This window comes from Pocillopora damicornis, chromosome 8 (genome assembly GCF_964200805.1).
Source record: "Pocillopora damicornis chromosome 8, jaPocDami1.2, whole genome shotgun sequence".
NCBI lineage: Eukaryota > Metazoa > Cnidaria > Anthozoa > Scleractinia > Pocilloporidae > Pocillopora > Pocillopora damicornis.
The window spans coordinates 15,429,612-15,453,774 of NC_142677.1; the positions used below are offsets into that span (position 1 = coordinate 15,429,612).

The 24,163-nt window shown below is 40.2% G+C and overlaps 2 protein-coding genes across 3 annotated transcripts; one reads left to right on the top strand and one right to left on the bottom strand.

Moving 5' to 3' along the window:
* Positions 1–4,250: 4,250 nt before the first annotated feature.
* Positions 4,251–18,059, top strand: LOC113676216 (atrial natriuretic peptide receptor 1-like). Of its 2 annotated transcripts, XM_089214878.1 has the most exons (21): positions 4,251–5,095; positions 5,764–6,065; positions 6,796–6,931; positions 7,309–7,440; positions 7,776–7,874; positions 8,298–8,382; positions 9,015–9,168; positions 9,784–9,933; positions 10,388–10,465; positions 10,829–10,933; positions 11,068–11,139; positions 11,846–12,008; positions 12,570–12,722; positions 13,015–13,186; positions 13,465–13,605; positions 14,122–14,245; positions 14,735–14,803; positions 15,029–15,203; positions 15,517–15,615; positions 15,859–15,950; positions 16,561–18,059. In XM_089214878.1, exons 1-21 carry the CDS (start codon positions 4,402–4,404, stop codon positions 16,684–16,686), a joined length of 3,321 nt encoding a protein of 1,106 aa, XP_089071004.1. In that variant the 5' UTR covers positions 4,251–4,401; the 3' UTR covers positions 16,687–18,059. The 2 variants fall into 2 exon arrangements, with proteins under 2 accessions (XP_089071004.1, XP_027048645.2); XM_027192844.2 differs by lacking the exon at positions 4,251–5,095 and having other exon boundaries at positions 5,601–6,065.
* Positions 17,536–24,161, bottom strand: LOC113676227 (uncharacterized). The gene is made up of 5 exons (XM_027192855.2): positions 23,461–24,161; positions 22,101–22,286; positions 20,712–21,776; positions 19,955–20,239; positions 17,536–19,438 (listed from the first exon to the last, which is right to left on the bottom strand). The coding sequence occupies exons 1-5, from the start codon at positions 23,996–23,998 to the stop codon at positions 18,987–18,989; spliced, it is 2,526 nt and encodes an 841-aa protein (XP_027048656.2). The 5' UTR covers positions 23,999–24,161; the 3' UTR covers positions 17,536–18,986.
* Positions 24,162–24,163: the final 2 nt, after the last annotated feature.

A 24,163-nucleotide genomic window follows, 5' to 3' on the forward strand; every position in this document is an offset into this window, starting at 1 on the left:
TCAAGATCGCGTGCGCGTGTCAGTGTTATATAATCGTGCCTAAAAACGTGACAAAACGTCGTCTGTGGAGTGGTGAGGTAGGTGTTTACGTTGTTGTTGCATGATGCACAGGTTGTAGATGTCGATGTCTGTTCTGAGCGCACTGTAGATCTCTCAAGGAATGGAGAATAATTTGGAGCTTCGAAAGGTCGGCGAGGAGATGACGACGGGGAAAATTAGAGAAATTGATCAAGAACTCGACGCCAATCAATACATGGATATCGACGAATTCATGGGAGTTTTACGAGACGTCGAGTTGATAACTCCATTTGGGAAGCTTGAATCAACGGCCGCAGATATGGTCCAGATTGATGATAAAGCTGTCGAATTAGAACATCGTTGTACAGAAAGAAGTGATCATAGATGTTCGGGAATTGGTCAAGACTTGAAGACAAAACCCACCGTGCTACAGGTTGTAGAAACAGTACTAAGCTCCCACAAAAGCTCATGCAAGGCACACTCTCCTTGCTCGAAACAGCGCACTCAAAAAGTTTTAGAGGATGCCATAATGACAAATTACTTGTTTTGTTTAGTTAGTCAAAATGGAGATTCAAGCTGAGGTTTGTCGTAGGGCTCTGCTCTTCCACCGAACACCGATGGAACCGTAGAACCTGAAAATTGGCCCTTTACTGATTACATAATTTATGAATAACCCTCTACGGAATCGAATCTTCAACGACTCAGCCCCTCGTTTTACTGTTTATTTGAGGCCTGGAAGACCAGAAGAAAAACTCAGAGAAGTATTTATTATTTGAATTAACTTTAAAGGGTTTTATCTGGTTCAAGGAACCGATTTCTTCACCGTCCACATGGACTTATCTCCTGAGCTTGCGTTTGACTCCAATAGTGACTACAACGTACGTCTTTCATTTCTCTTATGTGGATCTGCTTAGAATTTTCTCACGGTTGTGAATTTCCATATAGTCGTTCTGTTCTACAGAGAGAAAGTCTGGTTACTTTTAAATTCAAGAATCAAATGTTATTCAAGTAAGTTAAATGTTTCCTACAGGCGCTCTCGAACGCGTTCAAGGCAAGCGTTAAATCATTACTGTTCGCATGTAAATTCTTTCTTTTTTTTTTTTAAGCTGATGATAATAAATTTTAGAAAAGAGAAATTAATGATAGCGTTAGCGAGGGGCTCCGGACATAATGTGCACGCAGCATCTCACGCGATATTCACGGTTATGTAATCTTGCAAAATTAATTCGTTGAACTGTTATGCAAAAATTTTTATGTCTAGTTAGAGAAGTAAACCTCCCATTATCCTCGAAGATTGTCAAAAGATTTCTTTTATTAAAATTACGTGTTTTTTCTCGTGTCGGCTTATATAACAGTTGGTTCTTGTGAGGTTTCACTTGAGGACGAAAGCTCACTTACATAACACTTCGAAATGCATCGAGCAAAGTACATTGTAACTCTCACAGTGTTTTGTGACACACAGCGCCCAGTGCTATGAAATGCCTTGTTTGTTCAAGATTTAGGGGACAAAAGTTGAACTCTAGCACAATAGGGTACAATAATTTCTAAAATGCCCCCTTTATCGATCACAGTGTGAATGTATGTCTCAATATCCCTTCAATGTAGAGAACAAAAGAAACCACCTTTAGTTACTTCGACATAAGAATAATGATTGCGAGCGAGTTCTCGTCCACACGCCTATGACCGATGAACTTATGATAATTAAGGGAAAACGCGTTATATTCAGAGCAGATTGCGCTCGGCGTGTGGAAACAGCGTGTTTTGATAAACTGAACCAAAAAAATACCTAAATGAAGTCTCGCGCACTAGAGTGGAAAAAAGTCAGACGATACTCAGCTTAATTATTTGTCTTTTGCTTTTGTTTTTCTTTCAAAGATCATCCATATTAATAAGTTGTTTAAAAAGTACAGTAAGGTCATTCTGTCACCGAATGTATTGTCCATGCAGTCAAACGGAAGTGAAGATGCTGTGATGTAAATACATGGGAAAAGATCACGCACATGCGGCACGTGAGGATAGCTCTTGGTGAATCTATCAAAACGTGCGCATGATACCCCCTCTAATCATCTCGTCATGCTCTAGTTTATAAAGAGTTATTGAACGAGATGGAAAAACAAATTAGTAACCTCAATAACAAAGCATAATGGAAAGATATTTCGGTCTCGCCAGTCCTTATCATGACTAGAATACGAGGGACTCTGTTGATAATGTGTGAAACTCGCGTGCGTGAAACTCAAACGCAAGGGGAGGCAACACGACTTTCTAAGTGTGGCTTGTCAGTGAGTGACAAGCTTAGCGTGTTGATGGATGCCCTTCGACTGAGTGAAGTCTTGAAGCCAACCCAGGATATTACCAGTGGCGAACAACAGAAGATTTTGTAATTTGTTGAAACAAGTCGATGAAGACTTGACTAAAGGCCTCTTTCGCAAGAAAAGTGTGTGGTTAAATAGTCGAGGTGATTAGATGGCACTAGTTGTTTTGCAGGAGCAATCAGAGATCATGACTCTCAATTGGATCGTGCCCGTCCTAAATATAAATCCTAGTACATACAAAAGGTCTCTCATAGGAAGGCCAGAGAAATGTTATACCACGGTTTCTGATCTCCCGGATAGTGAAGTACCGTAACTGGTGTCATTCTACCTCTTTGTATCCCTGTCGGCAACCCTGACCTCTAATGCGCTTTACAACACTGCGGATGATTTTTGCCAGACTGCACAGAGCAGTTGACAATTTTAGAGAGTGAATTTGCAGATGCCCTCAATTTTTCAATCTTTTGAAACAAGGCCAGACCACAAAATCGGGAGCTATGTTCAGTACTCTTTGCACTAAGTGTGTGGGGTCTTAACCCACTAATTACTGCTGAGAAGATGCAGTAGACAGGACCTACGGCGATTTTACGTACTAATCTGAAAGGACTAGATCGTCTAACCATTTGCAGATGTCATAGCGGCAAATGCAGCATATTACTAACCCTGAGTGTTAGGCCGGTCAACAACCGAAGAAAGCCGGTCCTTCTGATCAGACAGAACATTGCACACAGAATTTTTTTGCGAATTGTGTAGGATCTGAATGGTAAAGTCCTAATAAATTTCACAAGTATCATGATTGTCAAAAATTTGGGGATTCCACGACTAAAACTAGAATCAAGACACGTGGGACGAGATGACAGTAACAAATGGAGGCATACTCAGTTTTTTTGGGATTCGGTGAAGTTGTTCCAACAAATATTCCTGAAGACGAATTACTGAAGGAATCAAGCTTAATCAAACCTACGGAACTCTAAAGGAGACAAAAAGAGACGGGAGTTATTATTGACGAAGGAGTTCATCTCAGAATGAAAATTTCTTAATTATCTCTTTAACATTTTAACTCCCATGAATGACTAAGAGAGAATTTCACCTTACAATATCATTACAATATCAAGAAGACAAGTGATGAGAAAAACAAATATATACATACATATATATATATATATATATATATATATATATATATATATGTATATATATATCAGATATCAGATAGGGGATTAATAGTTGATCCAATATCAGGTTCTCCAAACTAACGTGATAAGAATTGTTTGGCAGACAGTGAGGAGAATCACTAACTGGATGAGATCTTAGGGGTGAAAAGGTTCATTCGAGTAAAGGAAGTAACGCGGCGAGCTTTTGTTTAATGATCCAACCAAGAAAAACATCAATATTAGGGGGGGAGAGGGGTGTCAATGTGCTATGTTACAAGAAAAACGCCAAAATTCCCATTTGATAGACAGTTTCAGTGGCGGATCCAGACCTTGAGCTAAGGGAGGGGGGGGGGGGGTTGTCGCTTGACCTGCCGGCTTTTCTTCCTTCTGCAATTTTTTTTTCTTTCTTTCTTTCTTTTTTTTTTTAACCCAAAATGAGGGGGGCTCGGGCTCTCCGGGTCCCTCCCCGCCACTGGGTTTGTTAAGAAATATTGCTCACCACTCATCTTCGAGGAAACTAGCCTGCTTTGTGCGGGACAACTTGACGAGGGCCGCAAGGCTATGCTTTCTCGATTCCTCCTGATGTCAAAGGCAGGTTTAGATAATGTGGATCATGCGACACAAATAAGTTTGTAAGGATTATGTCAAAATACAGCTGTACCAGCGACCTGATTGGCTAAAAAAAATGCGGTGGGTCTTTGTAACGCATGAGACAGAAACCTAACTGCAACTTAGAGCATGAAACCATGACAACGTGACGTCAAAAAATATCACAAAGGACCGCTTTGATTAAGGCTGCAATTACATATTTTTCGGTCGAGCTTTGAAGTAACCATATCGTTTAGTTGAAAGCTGGTTTACGCCTTCTTCGATATTGATTCTGTTCGCGAAGAAAAAAAATTGTTCATTCACGAGAAAAAATGAGAATTTACCTTTCTGAAGTTTTCGCAGCAGGCTTGTTTTGGTTATTTCTATCAAGCGCCATCGGTGAATACAACACGGATGAGAACGTAAAAGAAGTGAAAATTGGCGTTTTGGTACCAATGACCGGTTACTGGCCAATCGGCAAAACATCTGCGTCCGCTATTACCATTGCAGTGGACAAAATCAACAGAGATCCCACTCTTCTCCTAGGGTACAACATGACGTTTCTATGGAATGATTCCATGTGCTTAGCCGCCGAAGGACTGAACCAAGCGGTGGAGTTTCGAATTTCTGGAGTGGACGCCATCATAGGAGACGGATGCGACATTATTTGTGAACCGGCTGCCATTTTAGCGGCGTCGTGGAACCTGCCTATGATATCCTGGGGCTGTGAATCGAGTAAGCTATCAGAGAAAAGCATTTACTCGACGTTCGCCAGAACGGTGGGATCTTTCTCCAAAATGGGCGGCCTGTTCATGTCCGTACTTGGATACTTCAAATGGAAAAGTATTGGAATTATAGCGTCTACAGAGAGCATATGGCAACTGGCCATGACTGGCCTGATGAAGGTGTTCTTACAGCACGATATTGACATTCGCTATATACACACTCTCAATCCTGGGCATGTACTCGTCACCGAGCGAGAGGAGTACAAGGGCGTGTTGATGCTTGCTAAAGAAACAGCCAGAAGTAAGTGAAAAAATGGTTCAAAGAAAGAAAGAGGGCTCATTTTTTACTTTTTTGTTCCTCTTTTTCAGCAATTTTTAAAGCAATCCATTGTTATGATGGAAAAGCTAACAAGAAATCGTTCTTTTCGTTGTTTAGGTCCCCGAGAAATAAGATCTTTTGTGGCTCATTCATTTTCTGCAAAATATGTTTTTCTTGTTTTAGCCAGTACCTATGCCACCAAAAGCTGTTAATTTACTCCAGCGGGTAAATCAGAACGACGAAATGAACTGGGGACTATCCGGAATTTGGAAAAAACAACAAAAACAAATTAAAAAAAAAGAAAATGGAAAGAGTAGGAAAACTGGCCCCAGCTAATGTTGCACAAGATAGCACATAGCGTTAGCACATAAATAACATGATTAATTAAAAGATAATTAACTACGATAGATAGAACCATTAAGAACCATAAGAAGCAACAGCACCGGCGCATGGAACAAGCTTTCCCAGTTTCTGACATTGAAAAGGGCCTCAGTGGGACAAACAAATTTTCACTGTTAGCCATGAGCTAAGTTAACCGTAAAATATTTCCTTTTAATCACAAATAAAGGTAGTTAATCGTGTACCGCAAATGGCCAAAATGTTAACCGTTAGTCGTAAAAGCCATCATGATGTGTTTTACTCTGCCATAGTCTTTATAATGCTGTGTTACGGAGGCGATATAAGAGCTCTAATGCTGTTCGCTCATGATCTGGATATGCTCAATGGAGACTATGCTTTCCTGACCGTCAATCTGTTGCCTTCTGCCGCCATTGGAAACAACACCTTCATGGGTAATGACGGCAGAGATGCCGAGGCTGCGCTGGCGTTCAGGGGAATTCTGAGCATTCATGTTCGAGAGCCGACCACAGAACTATGGCAACAATTCACGAAAGAGGTTAAAGAGAAACTCGAGGACTACCCCTTTGAAATTCAGCTTGATCACAGTGAAAAGGTATGAGGAGATTAGGGCAGATTGGGGCCTAACGAGGTTCAGTATTTGGTCCATTATGGAAGGGTACAGATTGGTCAAAAATTGGCAGAAAACGAGATAATCTTAGGGAACTTGCTTCGGGAGCATGAAGAAATGATTAATTTACGTGTTCAGAGACTATAAAGAAAATGTTGATATTTTATCACCGACTCATGTATATTTTAAAAAAACCATTTCAACTCAACTGAGGTATGCTGTCCGCTGAATTGCAGAGACTGTCGATGGCAATAATATTGATGATAATAAAAAATAATTAATCTAAAACACGAATTGAAATAAGCGTTTAAACTAAAAATGTTTCAATTAACCCTTTACAACCTGACATCAGCATGTATATTCTCCATACTGTTCGCTATACATTCCTCCTGAGACTAACAAGAAGAATTTGTTAAACAACCATGAGCTTTTTTTAAATGGCGACTGTTTCCTTTATTCTCGAGACCCAGAAGTTTGCTTCAACAGTGATGTTACAAAGAGAAATTGGTTGTTAGTCACTTTAAGGAATCAAGGGTTAGGAAAACAAAAACCATATCACAAATTTTTCTCTTAAATTTTACAGGTCAGGTCGCCTTAGTTGTTTGTTCTCTCACTCTATTAAGATTGTTATTCCAAGTCCATAGTGTTTGATCGTGAGCAGTCACCGGATCCCCATCTACGGTTTATCCACTAACTGCGTTCTTTTGCGGTGTAGGTGGAGGTGTACGCTGGAGCTATATACGATGCTATTTATTTGTACGCCATTGCGCTGAATGAGACCTTGGCAGCTGGAGGGGACAAAAAAGATGGACAAGCTATAGTGCACAGAATGCTCAACATGGAATTTGAAGGTTCGTGTTTGTTTGACACTGAAATAGCCCGAGTTCCATAAGAAATAAGGAACTTGTGCGTTATAGAACTTGAACTTGTGCACGAAATCGAGATTCTTTGAGGTAGAAAGAAACTGGGTCGAGTGCATGAAATCGAGATTCTTTGAGGAAGAAAGAAACTGGGTCGAGTGCATGAAATCGGGATTGTTTAAGGAAACTCCTCGGAAACAAAGAAAGATTATAAACTAGTCATTTTAAACAGTTTACAACTGTTTGATGCTTAATTTAAAATTTAAACATTAATTTCCGAGTTCTTTTTTCGAGTTCGCATTCAAGATTGCTCCTTTGTTTCTTTATGATTTTGAACACTTTTAATTTGGTCATATTTGATAAACCAGGTGCCTCGGGGACAGTTCGAATCGACGAATCGGGTGATCGTGACCCAGATTATTCTCTCAAGTATTACGTGAATGGAAGTTTCCAGAACATCGCTGATTACAATCACTCCACTGGAGGCTTCAATTTAAGAGGTAATCCCAGACGCATCGAGACAGATCTATTCTCAGTTGAGCGTCACATGTAATCCACACCACCCTCTCAACTAATCAGATACGTAACTAAATCCAATCGCTTCAGGCAATTAGTGTTCAGTATTTCCTTCCCTAAAACATCGAGCTTTGGCCAGTCGTGTCAACACAGCCCAAAGTAGCAATGAAAACCCAAAGCCAATGCAGTTTTTTTGGCTCGAGATTCAATTTAAAATCTTCATCATACATCTACTTAGATGATGGGTGGGGAGGAGAGAAGCTCTTTAAGAAATTCCTGTTGTTAGTAAGAAACGTGCTGATGTGACTTCACTTGATAGACGTGAGAGTGATTTGGGCAGGAGGACGCACAAATCCTCCTCTTGATAAGCCAAGGTGTGGATGGGAGAAAGAATTGTGCCTCGAGCAAGGAAGAGAAGGTAAGAATGCAGTCACTTGCTGATATCGTATCAGCGTGGTCAAAAGAAATTCTCTTGCGAGAGTTTTAAGAAATCTCGGATTGCATATATTTCGTTTTTCTTCCCCATGCGATAGTCGCAGAAAACTGGTGCCACCCTCTCACCTAGCAATCGGATCCTAAAGTGGAAGCAATCTCCACGGTGTCACTCATGCCGGTTTCCGAGCTTTTAGCAGTTCGCTGGATTTACTCCTTGGTTCCTCGTGAAATCCTCTTGCAATTACTTTGCTTTTGGTCTTACGACACTCACATTAAACCTCTATGACTTCAAGTACATCTGCAGTATGTCTGACTGAACGACATCATTTTTCGATTTAGTCACCAGGCTTAAGAACACATCATCTTCTTTACATTATTCTTCATTTTTCCTCTCTTTTCAATCTAGCAACTCAACAGTTGGTCAATGTAGTCATTGCAGCGTCTACCGCTGGTGTCGTGGTGTTAGCACTTATGTTTTTCCTCATCATCAGGTAAGTAATTTATTCTCTAAACCCACGACATTACGATTCCTATGCTGCATATACAGTGAACGATGACTCCCTGAAATCTAGTACCGCACATGTGACGCCTCTGTTTCTGGTATCCAAAGTAGGAAGCGATTTCCGGCATTGCATCCTCTCCCCAACCCTCCCCCTCCAAACCCCCCCTCCAAACCCCCCTCCAACCCCACACCTCAAACCCCCCCTCCAACCCCCCCTCCAACCCCCCTTCCAACCTCCCCCTCCAACCCCCCCTCCAACCCCCCTCCAACCCCCCTCCAACCCCCCTCCAACCCCCCCTCCAACCCCACACCTCAAACCCCCACCTAGATGGAAGGATAATCCATTGCAAGTTCTCCATGAGCATTATGGATTTGTTTCCACAAAAGATCACGATATTCTCTTTGTTTTCATGAAGTCGCCTTAATTATTAACGCATGCTCTTAGTAGAGAAAGACGCTGAAGTGAACTAAGCAAACATACATGCGAAACTCCCAGATTCATCACACAAGAGAAACTCTATATTCTTAGGTAAAGTCTTCAATAACTAAAAACTTAACTCAAGAATAGAAATTTTTTTATCTCTGACAAAATATAATTTGAGTAAACTTATTCGCTTGCAGGAAACTTCGCTATGAAACAGATCTGGCGCAGAACAAGTCATGGAAACTTCGTTATGATGATCTGCATATTCAAGATCACAGTGGATCAGGAGAAGCACAGTCACAGGGAGTGACAACTTTCAAGCGGAGTCCATCGACTGTTCGTCCCCTTCCAGTGAGTTTGCATGTTGTAACCATTTTGACAATATACATGAAAAAGTTACGCGCGTCGGATTGGCTGAAAACGAGTGCATTTTTCGTGTCACATGAGTCCAAATTACAAATACCGTACGTGTGCTAGCAAAATTTCGTTCGTCTTGACTTCATGTGATGCGTTTTTCATGTAAATTATTAACAAGTAACCTAATGATTTCTCGTACAAATTTGTGTAAATAAGCATATATAAATTTTTCAAAGACTAGACGAGTGCATGTAGAGACTGCATTCCGATTGAGTGTCATAAAACGAAAACCAAAGTAATCACAGAAGTCAATCAAGATAAAGCAAAATATCATACAGAGCTTGTGAGAACTTAAAGTAGAAAAAAAGGTTAATAGTTGAACGATCAGTCTGATCTTTCGAGTTAGAGTGGTCTAGAAAAGCGGGACCGTAACCGGTAAGTCCTCGAAAGTCATAAAATTTGAATAAACAACAACAAAAAAAAAAGCGTTTACTACCTGGTCGTTTTCAAAGTATTTCGTGACTTAATTCTCGATGTTAAGTCAGGGAAATGGAATTCTACGATTTCAAAAGAGGGGTAACCTTTCATTTCACTAACTTGACCTTTCAGCAAACAGAGACCAAGGAAGAGTTGAAAGTGAACACGATCAAAGCCGTCGAGCCTTTCACCAGTCCACTGATTCAAGAGGAGCAAACTACAGCCGCCTCCAACGCATCAGCAAACACAGAGCAAATCTTCACCACAATCGGAAACTATCAAGTAAGAAAATTACGAAGCCGGGACGGTCTCGTGGGTAAAGTAGCTATTTACTCAAAGTGACGGAGAGGGAAGGCAATACATCAAGCCAGACCTTTTGATACAAAGGACCCGTCGTTATTTTTCGCAAGGGGGGAGGGGGGTAATGGAGGATTTAGGGGTGTCATATGGTTTTCCAGGGGGAACGAACGAGGGATCAGTCGTTGCCAAAAGAGTATAAGGGAGGGACTATGGAAGATCGACTGCCAATTAACTGCCACTGAGGAGGTGGTTCATAAGAACATTAGAGGAACGAGGGACCTTGCAAACGTGAAAGTCGGTGGATATCATTGAAAAATGCGAAGGTAGCGCCTGTTAGGTGTTTGAGAGCCATATTTAGCTAGAAATAGAAGTTCGAAATGTGGTTGAATCACTTGGGTCTGATAGCTTTGAATTTTCTTTTTCGTTTTTTTTCAAGGGTCGAACTGTTGCAATAAAGCGGTTGAACAAGAAAACTGTTCACATGACTCGAGAAATTCTTATTCAGCTCAAACAGGTTAGTAAATATATAAGCCTTTAGAAATCCACTGTCGCACAAGTTGTTTTAGAGCATGGATAGAAATTCAAAGAACTGTATTTTCCCTTAACGTTTCAGAGATATAAGTGAAAAATCGCAGACTTGTGAGGTGTTTCTGTGATGAGTTCATCATGATATGGTAACTGGGGTGTTACAGCTACAGACAACGGTCAACACCTTTTCTGCCTGAAGCGGGATTTATACTCATGACTTATTCAATTTTTATTTTTTCTTTTGTGAAAATTAATATTCTGATCTATACACCTTAGTTTATCACCATGTAGTCACGTTACATTACGACGGTGTCGTAGTGCACAGTAACTGAATAACATTTTCTTTAAGGTACGGGACATCAGCCATGAAAACCTAAACCCCTTCATTGGAGCGTGCATCGAGTCACCCAACATTATGATGGTTTGGTCGTACTGCAAAAAGGGAAGCTTAAAGGTAAGTACTTATACAGTTTTATTGGCATTAGCCCTTTAACCCCTTCAATATAAAGGAAATAATCACCAACTGAAGAAGCTCTTGATTGTTAAATTCATGCTTTTCATGGAACGTTGTTCATTTATTTTGATTAGGACGTCTTGGCTAACGATGAGTATAAGATCGACTATGGATTCAAACTGTCCATGGCCATCGACATCGCGGCGGTAATGAGATCATTTATTTTCTTTTCTATCATGCCAAAAAAGTGTTGTAGAAGAAGTTTAAATGTGGTGATAAAATCACGGGAACACCCTCCAGGGACTATTGTACTGCGATTTTGATCCCAGCACATTTCGAAGTAATCCGATCGAGGTCTATTTTTGTAGTTATGGAGCGGGTCTTTGTTTTAAAACCTGGGGGAAGGAGGAAAAAGAAGGGTGGGGGGGGGGGTTGGAGGATTTTGGTTGTGTCACCTGCACCCCTCCCCCTCCCCCTTACGGTTCTGTAATGAATAATGACTAGTCTCTTATAGAGAGGAGTCAATAAGTGTAACAAAACTAATATCTTGGTTGTGTTCTTCTTTAACCGGCATCAAGAGGCTTTTTCTCAAAATTGTTTTTGATGGGTTATCATAGCAACAGTATCAGTTGTGATAGTTTATCAGAGCAAAAGTAAACTCTGTTGAGTCATCAGACGTAACTAAGTGAGCCTCACTTTCATTATTGGCGAGAGATCAAAATTGACAAATTGGAGGAGAGGCTCAGAACCAATACTGAAAATTTCAGGTCACTTTCAGAGGTGATCCAGATTTGGAAATAATTTAAGTATAGCATCCATTATTCACTATTTTGCCGACTGTTTTGTGTCGTCGTGGCAATGATAAGAAAATATTTCCTTTAACGGATCATTCGTCTTTACTTTATGCTATAGGGCATGAAATACCTTCACAACACCTCTGTCAAATTCCATGGCAACCTGACTTCGACTCGATGCGTGATTGACAGTCACTGGGTTGTCAAGATCACAGACTGGGGTTTGCATGAATTCAAAGCTGGACAAGAGAATACCAAGAGTTTGCACAAGATGTATTATGGTAAGCCTCATCTTTGCATCTATGCCACACTCGTGAGTTTGGAGGAGTCTGTCGACGTATTTTTACAGAATCGATATGTTGCGTTCGACTGGTGTTTACATCATTTTGAATTAAAGTCAGCAATCTAGTCTACAATGTTCTCATATTTTTTCACTTGTGAAGTGTTTTAAACAATGTGGGTTTTTTTTTTTATTTCTTCCCTTGCCCGTAACCAACCAATACATGAATATGAATCGTTATTCACTTCGGTCGTAGACAGCTGCTAATTTATTACTCAGAAAAATCGAAAACATATTTTGTAAACTTAATCAGAGGTTTTCGTCTACTAAGTCCTCCGAATCGAGAAGTCAATATTCAATACTTGACCTACTGGACCTCTCCAACCAACTTCTATAAACGAGGCAAAGGCTAAGACAAAGACCATAAGTATGGCTGATAATTGAAGCATGTTAAGAGCTTTTGTCAGTAATAGTAGGTCAACAAAAGACACTTGCTAACCTAATAAAAGACATTGGCTAAGAATCTAGCTTATGGGTACAACCGTTTCTTATGCCATGTTAGATCTCTTGTGGACTGCACCTGAGCACATCAATATCAGTAAGGTGGAGCGTGAGGGGTTTTCCCAGAAGGGAGATGTGTACAGCTATGGAATACTACTTCAAGAAATGTCCTTTCGTTCGGAGCCTTACAGCAGAAAAATGCTACAACCTAAAGGTGGGTGAACTGGGTTGGATAGAAATAGTTGGTGAAGTTTTCCGAGGTATTTTTTCCTATTTTCTTCCGGAGCTTTCCCCAATTTTTAGTCGCATTAAGTGACGGGGAGTATTGCTGCATTCCAAAGACGGGATGCTGGTCAATCACTTGTAGAATACATCAGCGATTTGTCAATTTTCCCTAAAATTTCACCGGTATCTGTCTACACTCTTGCATGGAGAAAGACATCGCAACCGAAAATTGTCCTGCCCCAATTTACGTATTCACCTTTTGCAATCCTCCCCTTAAACAGTAATAATTCACCGTGTTGTGGCTCATGAGGATCCTCCTTTCCGTCCTGATGTTCCATCAATGGAAATGAAGCCGGAATACATAGAGCTGATGGTAGATTGCTGGAATGACGAACCCGAGGAAAGGCCGCATTTTTACCGAATTGTAGAGCGGCTCAAGAAAGAAAGTGGCAGGTACATCTCAGTGAAGTACATAAATTTTTTTTTTATCATATTTACCGTTTTAAGACATACGTTTGGAATAACGAATATGCGCGTGACTCCTCCCCCTGCCAAGAAAAATGATTCATTGTGATAAAGAAAAGACCTGGAATGCCTGCACAAGTCATAAGGACATTAAGTTTGGACGCCCCTCCCCCACTTCGTCAGAAATCCTAGGTACACCCCTGCATTAGTCCTGCATCGCATATAATTTTCATTGACATCAAACCTGACACGACTTATTTCCTCAGAGGATCTAACATCATAGAAAACATGGTTACTATGATGGAGAAGCATGCTAATCACTTGGAACAGCTGGTGGAGGAACGAACCAGGCAGTTAAATGAGGAGAAAGAAAAAACAGAGAAAATCCTCTACCGATTGCTCCCACCGTAAGTAGAAAAAAAAACACTAAAAGTTAGCTTGCCGTATGCGACGACAGTCGTAAGAGAAAAGCAAATAATTTTCTAAGCAGAGAGAGGCCTAAACTTCGTATAGAGAAGGGACAGTGAGATTTTCCTAAATCAAAAAGTGTTGCGACTTTTCTGGACCAGTCATGGAACAGAGTTGCTTCAGACGAAAAGTGTTGTTTAAACGATTGAATGTCGTACTTTTTGAATGAATCTTGTAAACCCAAATATATCACAAAAGCCAATGAGAAATAAGACAACTATCACCAACAGCCAATTAGAACTTGAAACGAAATCACTAAACCTTACTCAAGCGCGACAAAAACGTGAGAAACTGAGCGCGATTGGAGTAAATTTTGTATCTAATTAATTTAGAACAAAGACGACACAAGTTTCTTATCCAATCAAATGACGCAGTGAAGCAAAGCCAAAAAAACCCGGATTTCTCTCGACACTCAGTTGATAACTGCCCTGAAAGTTTTCTTTTCATGTTCTTAGTTTGGCAGTGGACCAGTTGAAGTCTGATAACACGGTGCAGGCCGAGGGATTTGAGGAAGTTACCATCTTCTTCAGTGACATTGTCGGCTTCACTAAGCTGGCCTCCATGAGTACCCCGCTAGAGGTATGGAACTACACAATGGATGCTGATCAATCTTAACGTCTCTATGCATTAAATCACGTGACTTACACCATGGGGACTTGGTTCGTGTGTAGCGTTCAGCCATAGTTGTGTACCAATAGGCCATTTCACAGTTGTGGGCTGAAGGTGACCTTGTTGTGATGGAGACCAGCATCTAGTTAGCATGATAACAAAGTAATATTCATTTGGAAAGCAGCAAGGTTTGTATCATGACAAGGTCAACCTTGGCCTCACTCCTGTTCAAAGGCTTGGCAACCAAGCACACAGTTGTAAAATGGACTATTTTGGGAAGGTCTTGATGATTAAGGCGTCCCTCTATGACTCCTATGGGAAGCAGCTCCTCAGTGTGCGGAAACCTCGAAGAGATATTTGCCAAAGTTTACTTTGAAACAATAAGTAAAATCACTGGATTTATGATGAACACAGACCTACGAACAAACACGCTAATAATTCTCTCTTTTTCCTTTGCAGATTGTGGGCTTTTTGAATGATTTGTATGTGTCCTTTGATGAAATTATCAGTCGTTTTGACGTATACAAGGTAAACTCACATTGAGAAAATTTACCTGGAATTTGTAAAACGTGGTTTTGCTGTTGTTCTCTCCCTTAAAGTCCGTAATATCGAACCCGGTCTCTCTCTCCAGACCCGGAGATTTTTCCGGCGTTTTTTCTTTGCCGTGAAAGAAGCACCACCTTTTAGAGGGTTTCGTGAAAATAAATAGGGACTGTATTAAAAAACATTGAAATGTTAGTTTATCTTTTTCAGGTGGAGACAGTTGGTGATGCTTACGTTGTTGTCAGCGGTTGTCCTAAGAAGAATGGGATAAAACATGCTAGTGAAATTGCGAGCATGGCACTAGAGCTTCTCAGTCACATGACTGTATTTCGTGTGCGACATCTGCCAGACCATCAACTGCAACTGCGAATTGGCATCAACACGGGTAGGATTTCTGGACTTTTGATTAGTTGTTCGCCTTTTCATGTCATCATTTTCTTTCTGCATTGTTCTCAACCAATCAGAGTCTTCCCACGCCATAGGCGGTCAGGTTGTTTGCTTTGAATTCTCATTGGTTCTTAAAGGTATTTCCCTTTCTTCTGAATGGCCGTTGTGATTACTTTGGTTTTGGTTTTTACGACACTCAATCGAAAAGCACTCTTATACTGAACCGTATCGCATGCAACTGCACTGACGCCGCGACGTAGCAACATAGGTTTGAACGTATAACTTGCTTTTCATTTTGATTTGATTTACAGGTCCAGTGGTGGCGGCAGTTGTTGGTGTGACCATGCCACGGTTTTGCCTTTATGGTCACACGGTCAACATCGCATCTAAGCTGGAAAGCACCTGTCTGCGTAAGTACTGCGCATGCTCTATGCGTTCCATCACTCTGACCCTTAGGTGCTCTAATTGGCCGTGGAAGGTCTGATACATTAATTAGACCTTTGGCCCTTAACGATAGAGTTAATGATCTTTTTCTGTGAACTTATTTGGTTGAATATCTTAGAAACGCATCGACCAAGTTTGGAGCAGGTATTTAAGTTTTGGTAATATTTGTATATCCTTATGATGATTCTCTTATTCATACATTTCTCAAGCTTTGCGCATCCACGTGAGCAGCGAGTCACATTCGAGGTTGGTTGAAGTTGGAGGTTTTTATCTAGAGGAGAGGGGACAGGTCCAGATTAAGGTAAAAAAAATATCTCGGAGGTCATATAAGAAACTGACTAAAGGGACTATTCTCCATGCTTGATGACACTTTAACAGTCAATTAAGTTAAACGTAAAAAGGCAATTTATTTTTCTACCCGCCCCTCTGAGACGCGGTTCTCCAACTGTTAGACAAATGACGCTCAAGGAATTTTTGTTTTCAATCCATGGCGCACACTAACAGCGCTGCGAATGCTACGAACACAGATGGAGGCTCGGAACGTTTGAAAACCTGAGTAAAAAGAATATAGCATTTTTCTTTCGAATTAACTGAACCCTCTCCAATTACGGTTTGTAATTTTGTTTTTTTGATAAATCAAACTAATGTTCTTCTCAATGTACTTTCAATAGCTGGCGTCATTTACTCAGAGTACGCACCCAAGCCTTGTTTGCACCAGAATATTCACAAGTCTTTGTTACTTGTCTCTGTTGTTTCCCTGAGGGTATTGTTTAAAATATAGTATCCGAATAAACAGTCCACATCTTGAAAGCGAGGCTTAGCGATAAAATTGCTTATTCCGACGTAAACGTGCACAAGGCCTATCGATATCTTTACATCGTGTTTTTCTTTTCTTTGTCCCTATTTGACAGAGGCAAGGACTGGTGACTACTTACTGGTTGGTTGGTAAAGAAGGCTTTGACAAAGCCTTACCCGACCCCCCACTGGACTTCTCAGAACCTCTGTTTGAAACTTTGGATGTGTATTATGCCAGTTAATACCAACCAAACACTTTCCTAAAACTTGGCAGGGAAAACATTTTATCAACTGACCAATAGTAATAACAATAATATGGGGAAAATAATCATATGTAAAATTTGTGAAAGGGCACTTTTTTCTATAACGCTGAAGCTCTCTTTTTTAAAAGTCATGGGATTGGACAAGAAGATAGAAAATGTACAGAAATTCAGGGTGGATAAGAGCAAGCGTGCAGGGAATTCTGGGGGGGACAAACCTCTACCTCTCATCCCCCATCATTCTTCCATTCCTTTCTTTTCTTTTTCTTTTCTCTTTTATTTTTAAGACCGCCTCTCTTTTTTCCTTTGCTATTTTCCATTCCTCATGCAAATAACATCAGGAGTCCTTTTGGAATAATTAATCCCTTAACCCATTAGAGTGAGTATCGTCTAATTTCTCATCTCAGCATCAACCCTGAATTAAACATAGAGATCACGAGAAAAAAAAACAAAATGCATGATCCTCAGCTTCAGAAGCTCTCCATGATCTAACAAGTTACCCTCTTCAGTACAATAGGAAATGTAGAGAGGGCGGAATGGAGAACATTTATCCTCATGTAAGGATGTAAAGAGTTAAGGTTGGTTCTGTTGGGCACCAAATGCCCCGTGGGTGTCTTCTTTCTACATTTTACTATTTTTTTTTCTTTTTTCGTTGAATTTTCTGGTCAGTTTGCCTTCATGGCTCTATCTAATTCGAAACCAATTGCCTTTCCGAATCTCTGTAATTTCTTAGAGTGAAACAGAGATACCATCTACCTTGAAAAGGTAACTAGAGTGTAAATACGATTTTTACTAATATCATCGTAAGTCAAAAGAAAAGGGAGATTTTAATACTTTATCATCCGTTTTATTCATAATTATCTCGCGTTAAACGTTGTAAAAGGCTGGGTTATGCGGTCGTGTTTACATTTAAAGCGATTAACGAACTGTCTTTTACAAATGGAAGTCAAAACCAATGCAAAAACAGCAGAGCGCTTTTCGAAAACTAAAGTAATCAGAATGACCAATCAGATCAATGGAACACATTACAAGAAGCCAAAAAGATTTGGCGCATCCCTAAGATGTTCGCTGAATAGCAGATCCTTTACAGGCGAAAGGAATTTGAACTTTATTCTGATCGAAACTGTCAATGGTTCAGATGCGATTTTACAACACCAGAAATCGTCTGTGATTGAAATGAAGAGAGTGAGGCAAGCAAGACTGGTTGACAACTCAGTCCTTAAAGGAATAACGTAAAATTTACGTGTAATGAAGATTACTTTAGTTCAACCTGCTGGCATTTTCTATGTTGTAAAATATAGTTTTTATCTTGTCATATTTGCGGCGGATAATAATAAATTATTGTTGAATCCAAATCTTTTCGATGTTTGTTATAAAAATCAATATCTGTGCTATAAATTTTTAGAAGGAATAATACATCATAAAAACACGAAACGCTTTTAATAAAAATACACCTGCTTCCCAAATTAACCCTTTCACTCCTGGGTGTGACCGATGAGAAATTTCCCCCAACACTGCCGATATGTCTTTAAGCAGAGAGGTGATAAGATCAAAAATATATACATTGCAGAATATTTTTAGATTCAACATAAAATTCTCAATGCTAAAACCATAAGAAATGTAAGGCAAACAGTAGCGAGAGTTTATCTTTAGATCTTGGGAGTGAATGGGTTAACGGCAGGAAAATAAATTTTTAACTTGAAAAACTGTTTGGCTAGTTATTCCCCTTCAAGGACTCGTTTCTAGAAAGTTGCGGGAGTTACCGACCCTGAAAGGCTCAGCTTTTTGTTTGCTGTGTTTAAATTCAAGATCGGTTCATTAAGGGCTTGTTATTTAAACAAAGTTCAGCCGTTGTTTAACAAAACTACGTTCTAAGCCATCTTCAGTTTAGCCAAACCTTTTATCTGAATATTTATCTTTGTGAAGCTAATAGTAGAGGAAATTTATTAAATTAAATAAACCCTCTTCAAGAAAATTCCTGAGACTCACTGCTTGCGTAAAACCGCGTTTTGGGTTGGACCTCGTGTAAATAACCGGCCTAAGAGTTTTGAAATTTGAAAAGTGTAAATAAAAGGAAACAAAACAGAACTGACTGGTTTTTGAGCCAAGATCTGCCCTACTCTAATATTAAGATATTATCAGAAGGCTCAGGGCTCGTGAAGTCGTTGAAACCTTCGGTAAGCTGGTCTAGGAACACTCAAGGATCGATAGATATTTGGATGTCAATCAGTCCTTGTTGATTTAAACTCTAAATTTTATCCGGTTAGTTTTTTCTTTGGTGCTTAGGTAATGTTCTGTTTGGCCTTTCCAAGTTCAACTTGCTTAGCCTCTGATCCAAACTGTAACGTACTCGCTGTCTCGCTAAGGTTACTGGCGAGCGGGCTAACATTAACAAACAAACACGCCTTACCGTCCCCCCCAAGAGAGCTCTGCATTAATTGAGTCAACTTAGAGTTTCTGTAAGGTACATGCATTGCATTCGTTCTTAACGCTGCAAATACTTGACCCAGCGCTGAAAGAGATTTGTTGATAGCTGCTGCTTCCACGAGCCTTTGTCCTGTGGCTTCAGTTTTGGAGATCCTCTCTGAGCCAGCAAGGTCTACAAGGGTCAGCGTACCGCGCGTGACGGCATTTGTCACGCGATCTGTGCCATGAAGCTTCAAGAGGAGTAACAAATGGGAGCGGGAGCTGTTTGTGTTCATTTTGGTAGCACCCACTGAACGGTTCGAGTCACCTGAAATTGAACACAAAAAAAGAGAGAGTTGCTGCTGGATAATTGCTCGTAAACATTTGATTTTTGCCCTCCTTTGACGAAGATATGAAGCACTTGGGCTCATTTCTTAGAACCTCAGGACTCCTTTTCGGAAACTCAACCATTAGCGCCTCAGAGTGATTAGCATTTTAATTTCTCCTTTCCGCGTCACCCTGAATTAAGCGTTACGATCACTAAAATAGAAGAAATGATCATTACCTCAAGAAGTTCTTGATTGATAAGTTAATAGCTAATTCTCCTTTCAGCAGCTTGGTATATGCACGAGGACAGTGCAGAGAATGTGCACACTGATATTAGGTGTTAAAGGTTAAGCAGTCTCAATCTATTTTTATTTTGAGTTTTGAGTTTCAATCATGTATGGATCTCAATGTAAAAATCGATTTCAACTGGGAAAAAGCGTTCAAAGTTCCCTTTTACTGCCTTTTGGATAGCACAGGTAAAGATAACTCAAATGTCAGACATCGAAAAAACGTTTACCCTTTTCCATGATGCCTTTGATATCTGCAGCAGACTTGACATTAGCTTCAGTGACATCAGTAATGACCAGTTGTTTGTTCCTCATCTGAATGGTCAGTTGTTGTGAGCTTCCACTCTCACTGAGCAGATCCCTCACTGTTTCGTTATAAACTTCCACCATAGAAACACACATAGTATAGTCCACGGTGGTTCGTTCGTCACATACCCGAAGGAGTTCCAGAATCGATCTGATATTTACTCCGGGATCTTCGTTTGTCCCCATCATTGTGTACGTTTTCCCTGAGCCTAAAAAAGAAAGTAAAGTCGATGCTCATTTACCACAAAAGTAGAACCGTTGCAACACCCAAAAATTAAGAACCGCTTACATTGAGGGGTAAATATAACGACATCTGGTCAAGTCTCCCAAAAGTAATCTCGCCCGAAACTAAACTTGAGTTAGGTTGCCCGAGATAATTAGTCACGTCGCCCAAAATCTCATTGTGATAAAAAGACGAAACAGACTATTATTGGGCAATAAAGTTGAGAAATCTTTATCACCTAAATAGCGGTGTTCGTTTTCCGACAGTCTGTAGGCTGATATCGAGGGAGAAAAAATATTTAAAAACTAAGGAGTTAAAATGTGCAGAGGGCAAAACTTTTCAAAGACCACCAGATAAGTAATATTCAATGCCGCACTTTATGTTCCCTCCTGTGCCACTCAGATGAGAAACGGTGGCCTTAAAGAAATGATTTTAAAGATTGCATTGAGAACACGTACCTGTTTGACCGTAAGCCATGATACAAACATTGTACCCATCAACACATGACGTAATAAGAGGAAGAGTGTCTTGAAAGACCTCTTCCTGAGTACTGGTTGGAAAAAAAACTCGGTCAAATCTGAAGGACTTTTTCTGTCCCATTACTGATACCAAACTTATGTCTTGGTCCGTGGAGAAATTAAGTACATCATCTGCATTAGGATCAAATCTGCATCTACAGAATACTCTGATGTTACCGCGGAGTTCTTGGAGTTTATTGTACAAAAGTTTTCTTTCGAGTACCTCTTTATGGTACAAGGCGCGCAGTTTTATCAGTTCCTTGCTAGAGCCTTGGTTTTGTTGTTTCATCTTACGCAAAGACCCTTGCGCCTGATTTAAAACTGAATAAAGTCCATCCATTTCGCTTGAAAAACAATTCCGCAATTCCGCTAACTTCTCAGAAAAGAATTTAATAGAGGACTTTATATCCAGACAAGTATCCTTAGAAACCCTCTTCTCTTTAGGAGTCGCCACGGCAACCGTTGCCACAACTGGTTGTTGAGGTTGTGTTTGCGCAGATTTAAGCTGCTGAATCTCCCGTTGTAAACTTGTCCCTTTGATCTGAAGTTTTCTTGCTAGTTCTTCTGCTGATCTAAGCTTTTCTTGTAAGTCCAAATTCTTCCTTTGGGACTCTTGCAACTGAGAATCTTTATCTCGCAGTTGCTCCTCTAGCTGTCCAATTCTTTTCGTCAAGCCTTCCATCTCCACTGCTTGCTCTTTACTAATCGCAGAGCTATTTGCAAGCTTTAAAGGAGTCTTCTCTTCAGTGGGATTCGCGTCCTCAAACAGCGTCATGTAAGTGTTAAGGACTTCATCAAGATCATAATTACACTGTCTCAACAACGCAAGTATCTCAGAGGTATCGGTCCAATATGGAAATGTCTCCTGAATGGTCACCAGCCGCGATTTTACATCTGGTACATACATCTCCCATGACAGAGGCATCTTCAACCATGTGCCAGAATGTTGGTCGTAAACACTTAGTACATTCAACTTAGTTTCTTCAAAGTACGTAGTCAATAGTCCTAGAATAAGATTCAGAACAAATTTGTACATTAATGCAGTTAAGTCATAAGTTACCAGTGAGAACTGACAGTTATGATGACTCCTTAACCCTTTTCTTAAATTCACACTAGCCATGAACGTAAATGAACAGGCCACTAGATCCACAAGCTTGAAAGGCATGAGGGGTGAGGAAAGATTCTGGACTCCCCCCCCCCCCCAACCCCTCGTCTTGAAACACCACTGATACCTCAAAAGCACAGTAATGCATGTAAAATTAGCCAATCATACTACAACAAAAAGTTTCCCCATAACAATACATGTAATCACAATAAAGAGCACTGCACCTCTAGATGGATGTTCCATCAACCCCATGCGATCATCTTTCCATCTTGGTACCCAAGCACTTTGTGACTGCATAGCAGCACCATGAGCTGTGTCATCATATCCATACTCTCCTGTTTCTAGTCTTTGGTCACTCTCTATGTAACCGTGTTGGTACCACTCCTCAGGAAATGGCTGCAACTCATTACCTATATGTAAGAAGCAATAGCAGAATACATATTATTAACCCTTTAACTCCCACAAGTGATTGACACAAAACTTCTCCTTACAATATCCATACATTCTTCAGCAAACAGGTAATGAGAATATTCAAACTTATCAGGTAGAAGCTACTATCTTGATCTAGCACCAAGTTCTCATAGCTAATTTACAAGGAAATGTGTAGCAGCTACAGGGGAGAATTAACAATCAGATCTTGGGAATTAAAGGGTTAACAAAACTTGTGGTCTGTTTATTGCCTGGAGGCTCCCCTTATCCACACAATACCTGGTTTATACCAACCCTGGATGAATATGATAGATCATATGCCAAGAGAGGCCTCAACAAAATTTTTCAATGAGGATGCTCTACCCTGAATGTAACACATTTGAACAAAAGGTACCCCTTCCATAGGAAATGATACCCCTTTTAGCTACAATGAAGAGCAGAACAGTAGATCATTCCAATCCTCCTTTATAATGAGTATCCCCACAAATAACAGGATTAATTGATAACTTTCTTAATTGGTTCATATTTCCTGATGTGTCACATAGAAAGTCAATGGGTCAATGAACATACCGATGATGTTCACCTTAATAAAATGTCACTTTGGGTAAATATGTTGATATTTGTTTGGTCAGGTGAGTGATCTTCTCAGTATCTTGGCCACTTGCCTATCTATACAGACCCTAAGTAATTTCAAAATCATTTTCTCAGACAATACTTAGAGGAGAATATTGTGTTCCGCTATAATCCTATCAGATTTTCCACATTCTCATGGGTCTTAGAGGTATAATAAAACAAACAAGACAAACTATGCTTATGTGGACACATATGTTTTGGGCCCCACTCAGAGTAATTTAAAAGTTAAAATGAGCCCTGAGAAGAGCCCAAAAGACATTTATGCCCAAGAACATGTGTACTATTATTATTACTTTGGAAATCATTTAAAAACAAGAACTGAAAAAAATTATATAATCTCCATTTTAGGCTGCAAGGTGATTTAGTGATCCTAAAACAAGTCTGGGCAAGTAAGCATCATGAACATTGTAGCATACCCCAACGGCTACCCCCTCTGGCCCCACCTCCCCTTTATTCCCTTAATTTTCACCACTAACATCATAGGAAAACACATGCTCACTGTTGCTACCCGGAGATATATACCTGAATTCCAAGAGTCGACGAAATACCTTTGACCTTCCAAATTTATCACACTGTAATCTTTTCCCGTCTTTAGGCAATGAAAGACCTCAAATACAATGTCATCAGAAGTTGAATTTGAAATCCCTCCTGCCTGGTCGGCTAATCGATTTCTATTCCCGATTTTTGACTGTTCATAAACTCCTTTTGAAGTTGAACGATAAACTGGCCCGTCTGGTCTGTCCATCCCGCGATACGATTGGGAATATGATCGGGAATGCGGAGCAACCGCACGCTCGATACTCATATCCACTTCGTAGTCGTCGAAATGATCAGCTGAGTCATATGGACCGGAATGATAAGATGAAGGTTCATTTCTAATGAAAGGTGAAGCAAAATGCTGAGATTGAACACCATCGTAGGGTTGAAATATGCCGTGATTCGTCTCACCACCATTAGCGACATAACCGTTCATATCACAACTTCGTTGTGATCTTATGAAATTATTAGCTGGCTGTATATTCGTGGGGTTTCCAGGCCTTGATTGAGCTCCATTACCCATATTTTACTCTACAATTGTCCACAATTCTTCTTTTGACACAGAATAAGCGCTGACACACCGCACTGGAACGTCAAAAACCGCGTCAATAGCTGAAACCTTATAGTTATAATTAATCCAGGTGGAATGATCATTTCGAATCGTCGCCATAACTAATCAAAACAACAA

Coding starts and splice junctions, on each gene's coding strand:
- LOC113676216 (XM_089214878.1), top strand. CDS start 4,402: ATGAGAATTTACCTTTCTGAAGTTTTCGCAGCAGGCTTGTTTTGGTTA. Junction 6,066..6,795: donor AGCTTGATCACAGTGAAAAG/GTATGAGGAGAT, acceptor TTTGCGGTGTAG/GTGGAGGTGTACGCTGGAGC. Junction 14,804..15,028: donor GTCGTTTTGACGTATACAAG/GTAAACTCACAT, acceptor TATCTTTTTCAG/GTGGAGACAGTTGGTGATGC.
- LOC113676227 (XM_027192855.2), bottom strand. CDS start 23,998: ATGGGTAATGGAGCTCAATCAAGGCCTGGAAACCCCACGAATATACAG. Junction 22,287..23,460: donor CGTCGACTCTTGGAATTCAG/GTATATATCTCC, acceptor TCTTACATATAG/GTAATGAGTTGCAGCCATTT. Junction 19,439..19,954: donor CAAAGGCATCATGGAAAAGG/GTAAACGTTTTT, acceptor GTTCAATTTCAG/GTGACTCGAACCGTTCAGTG.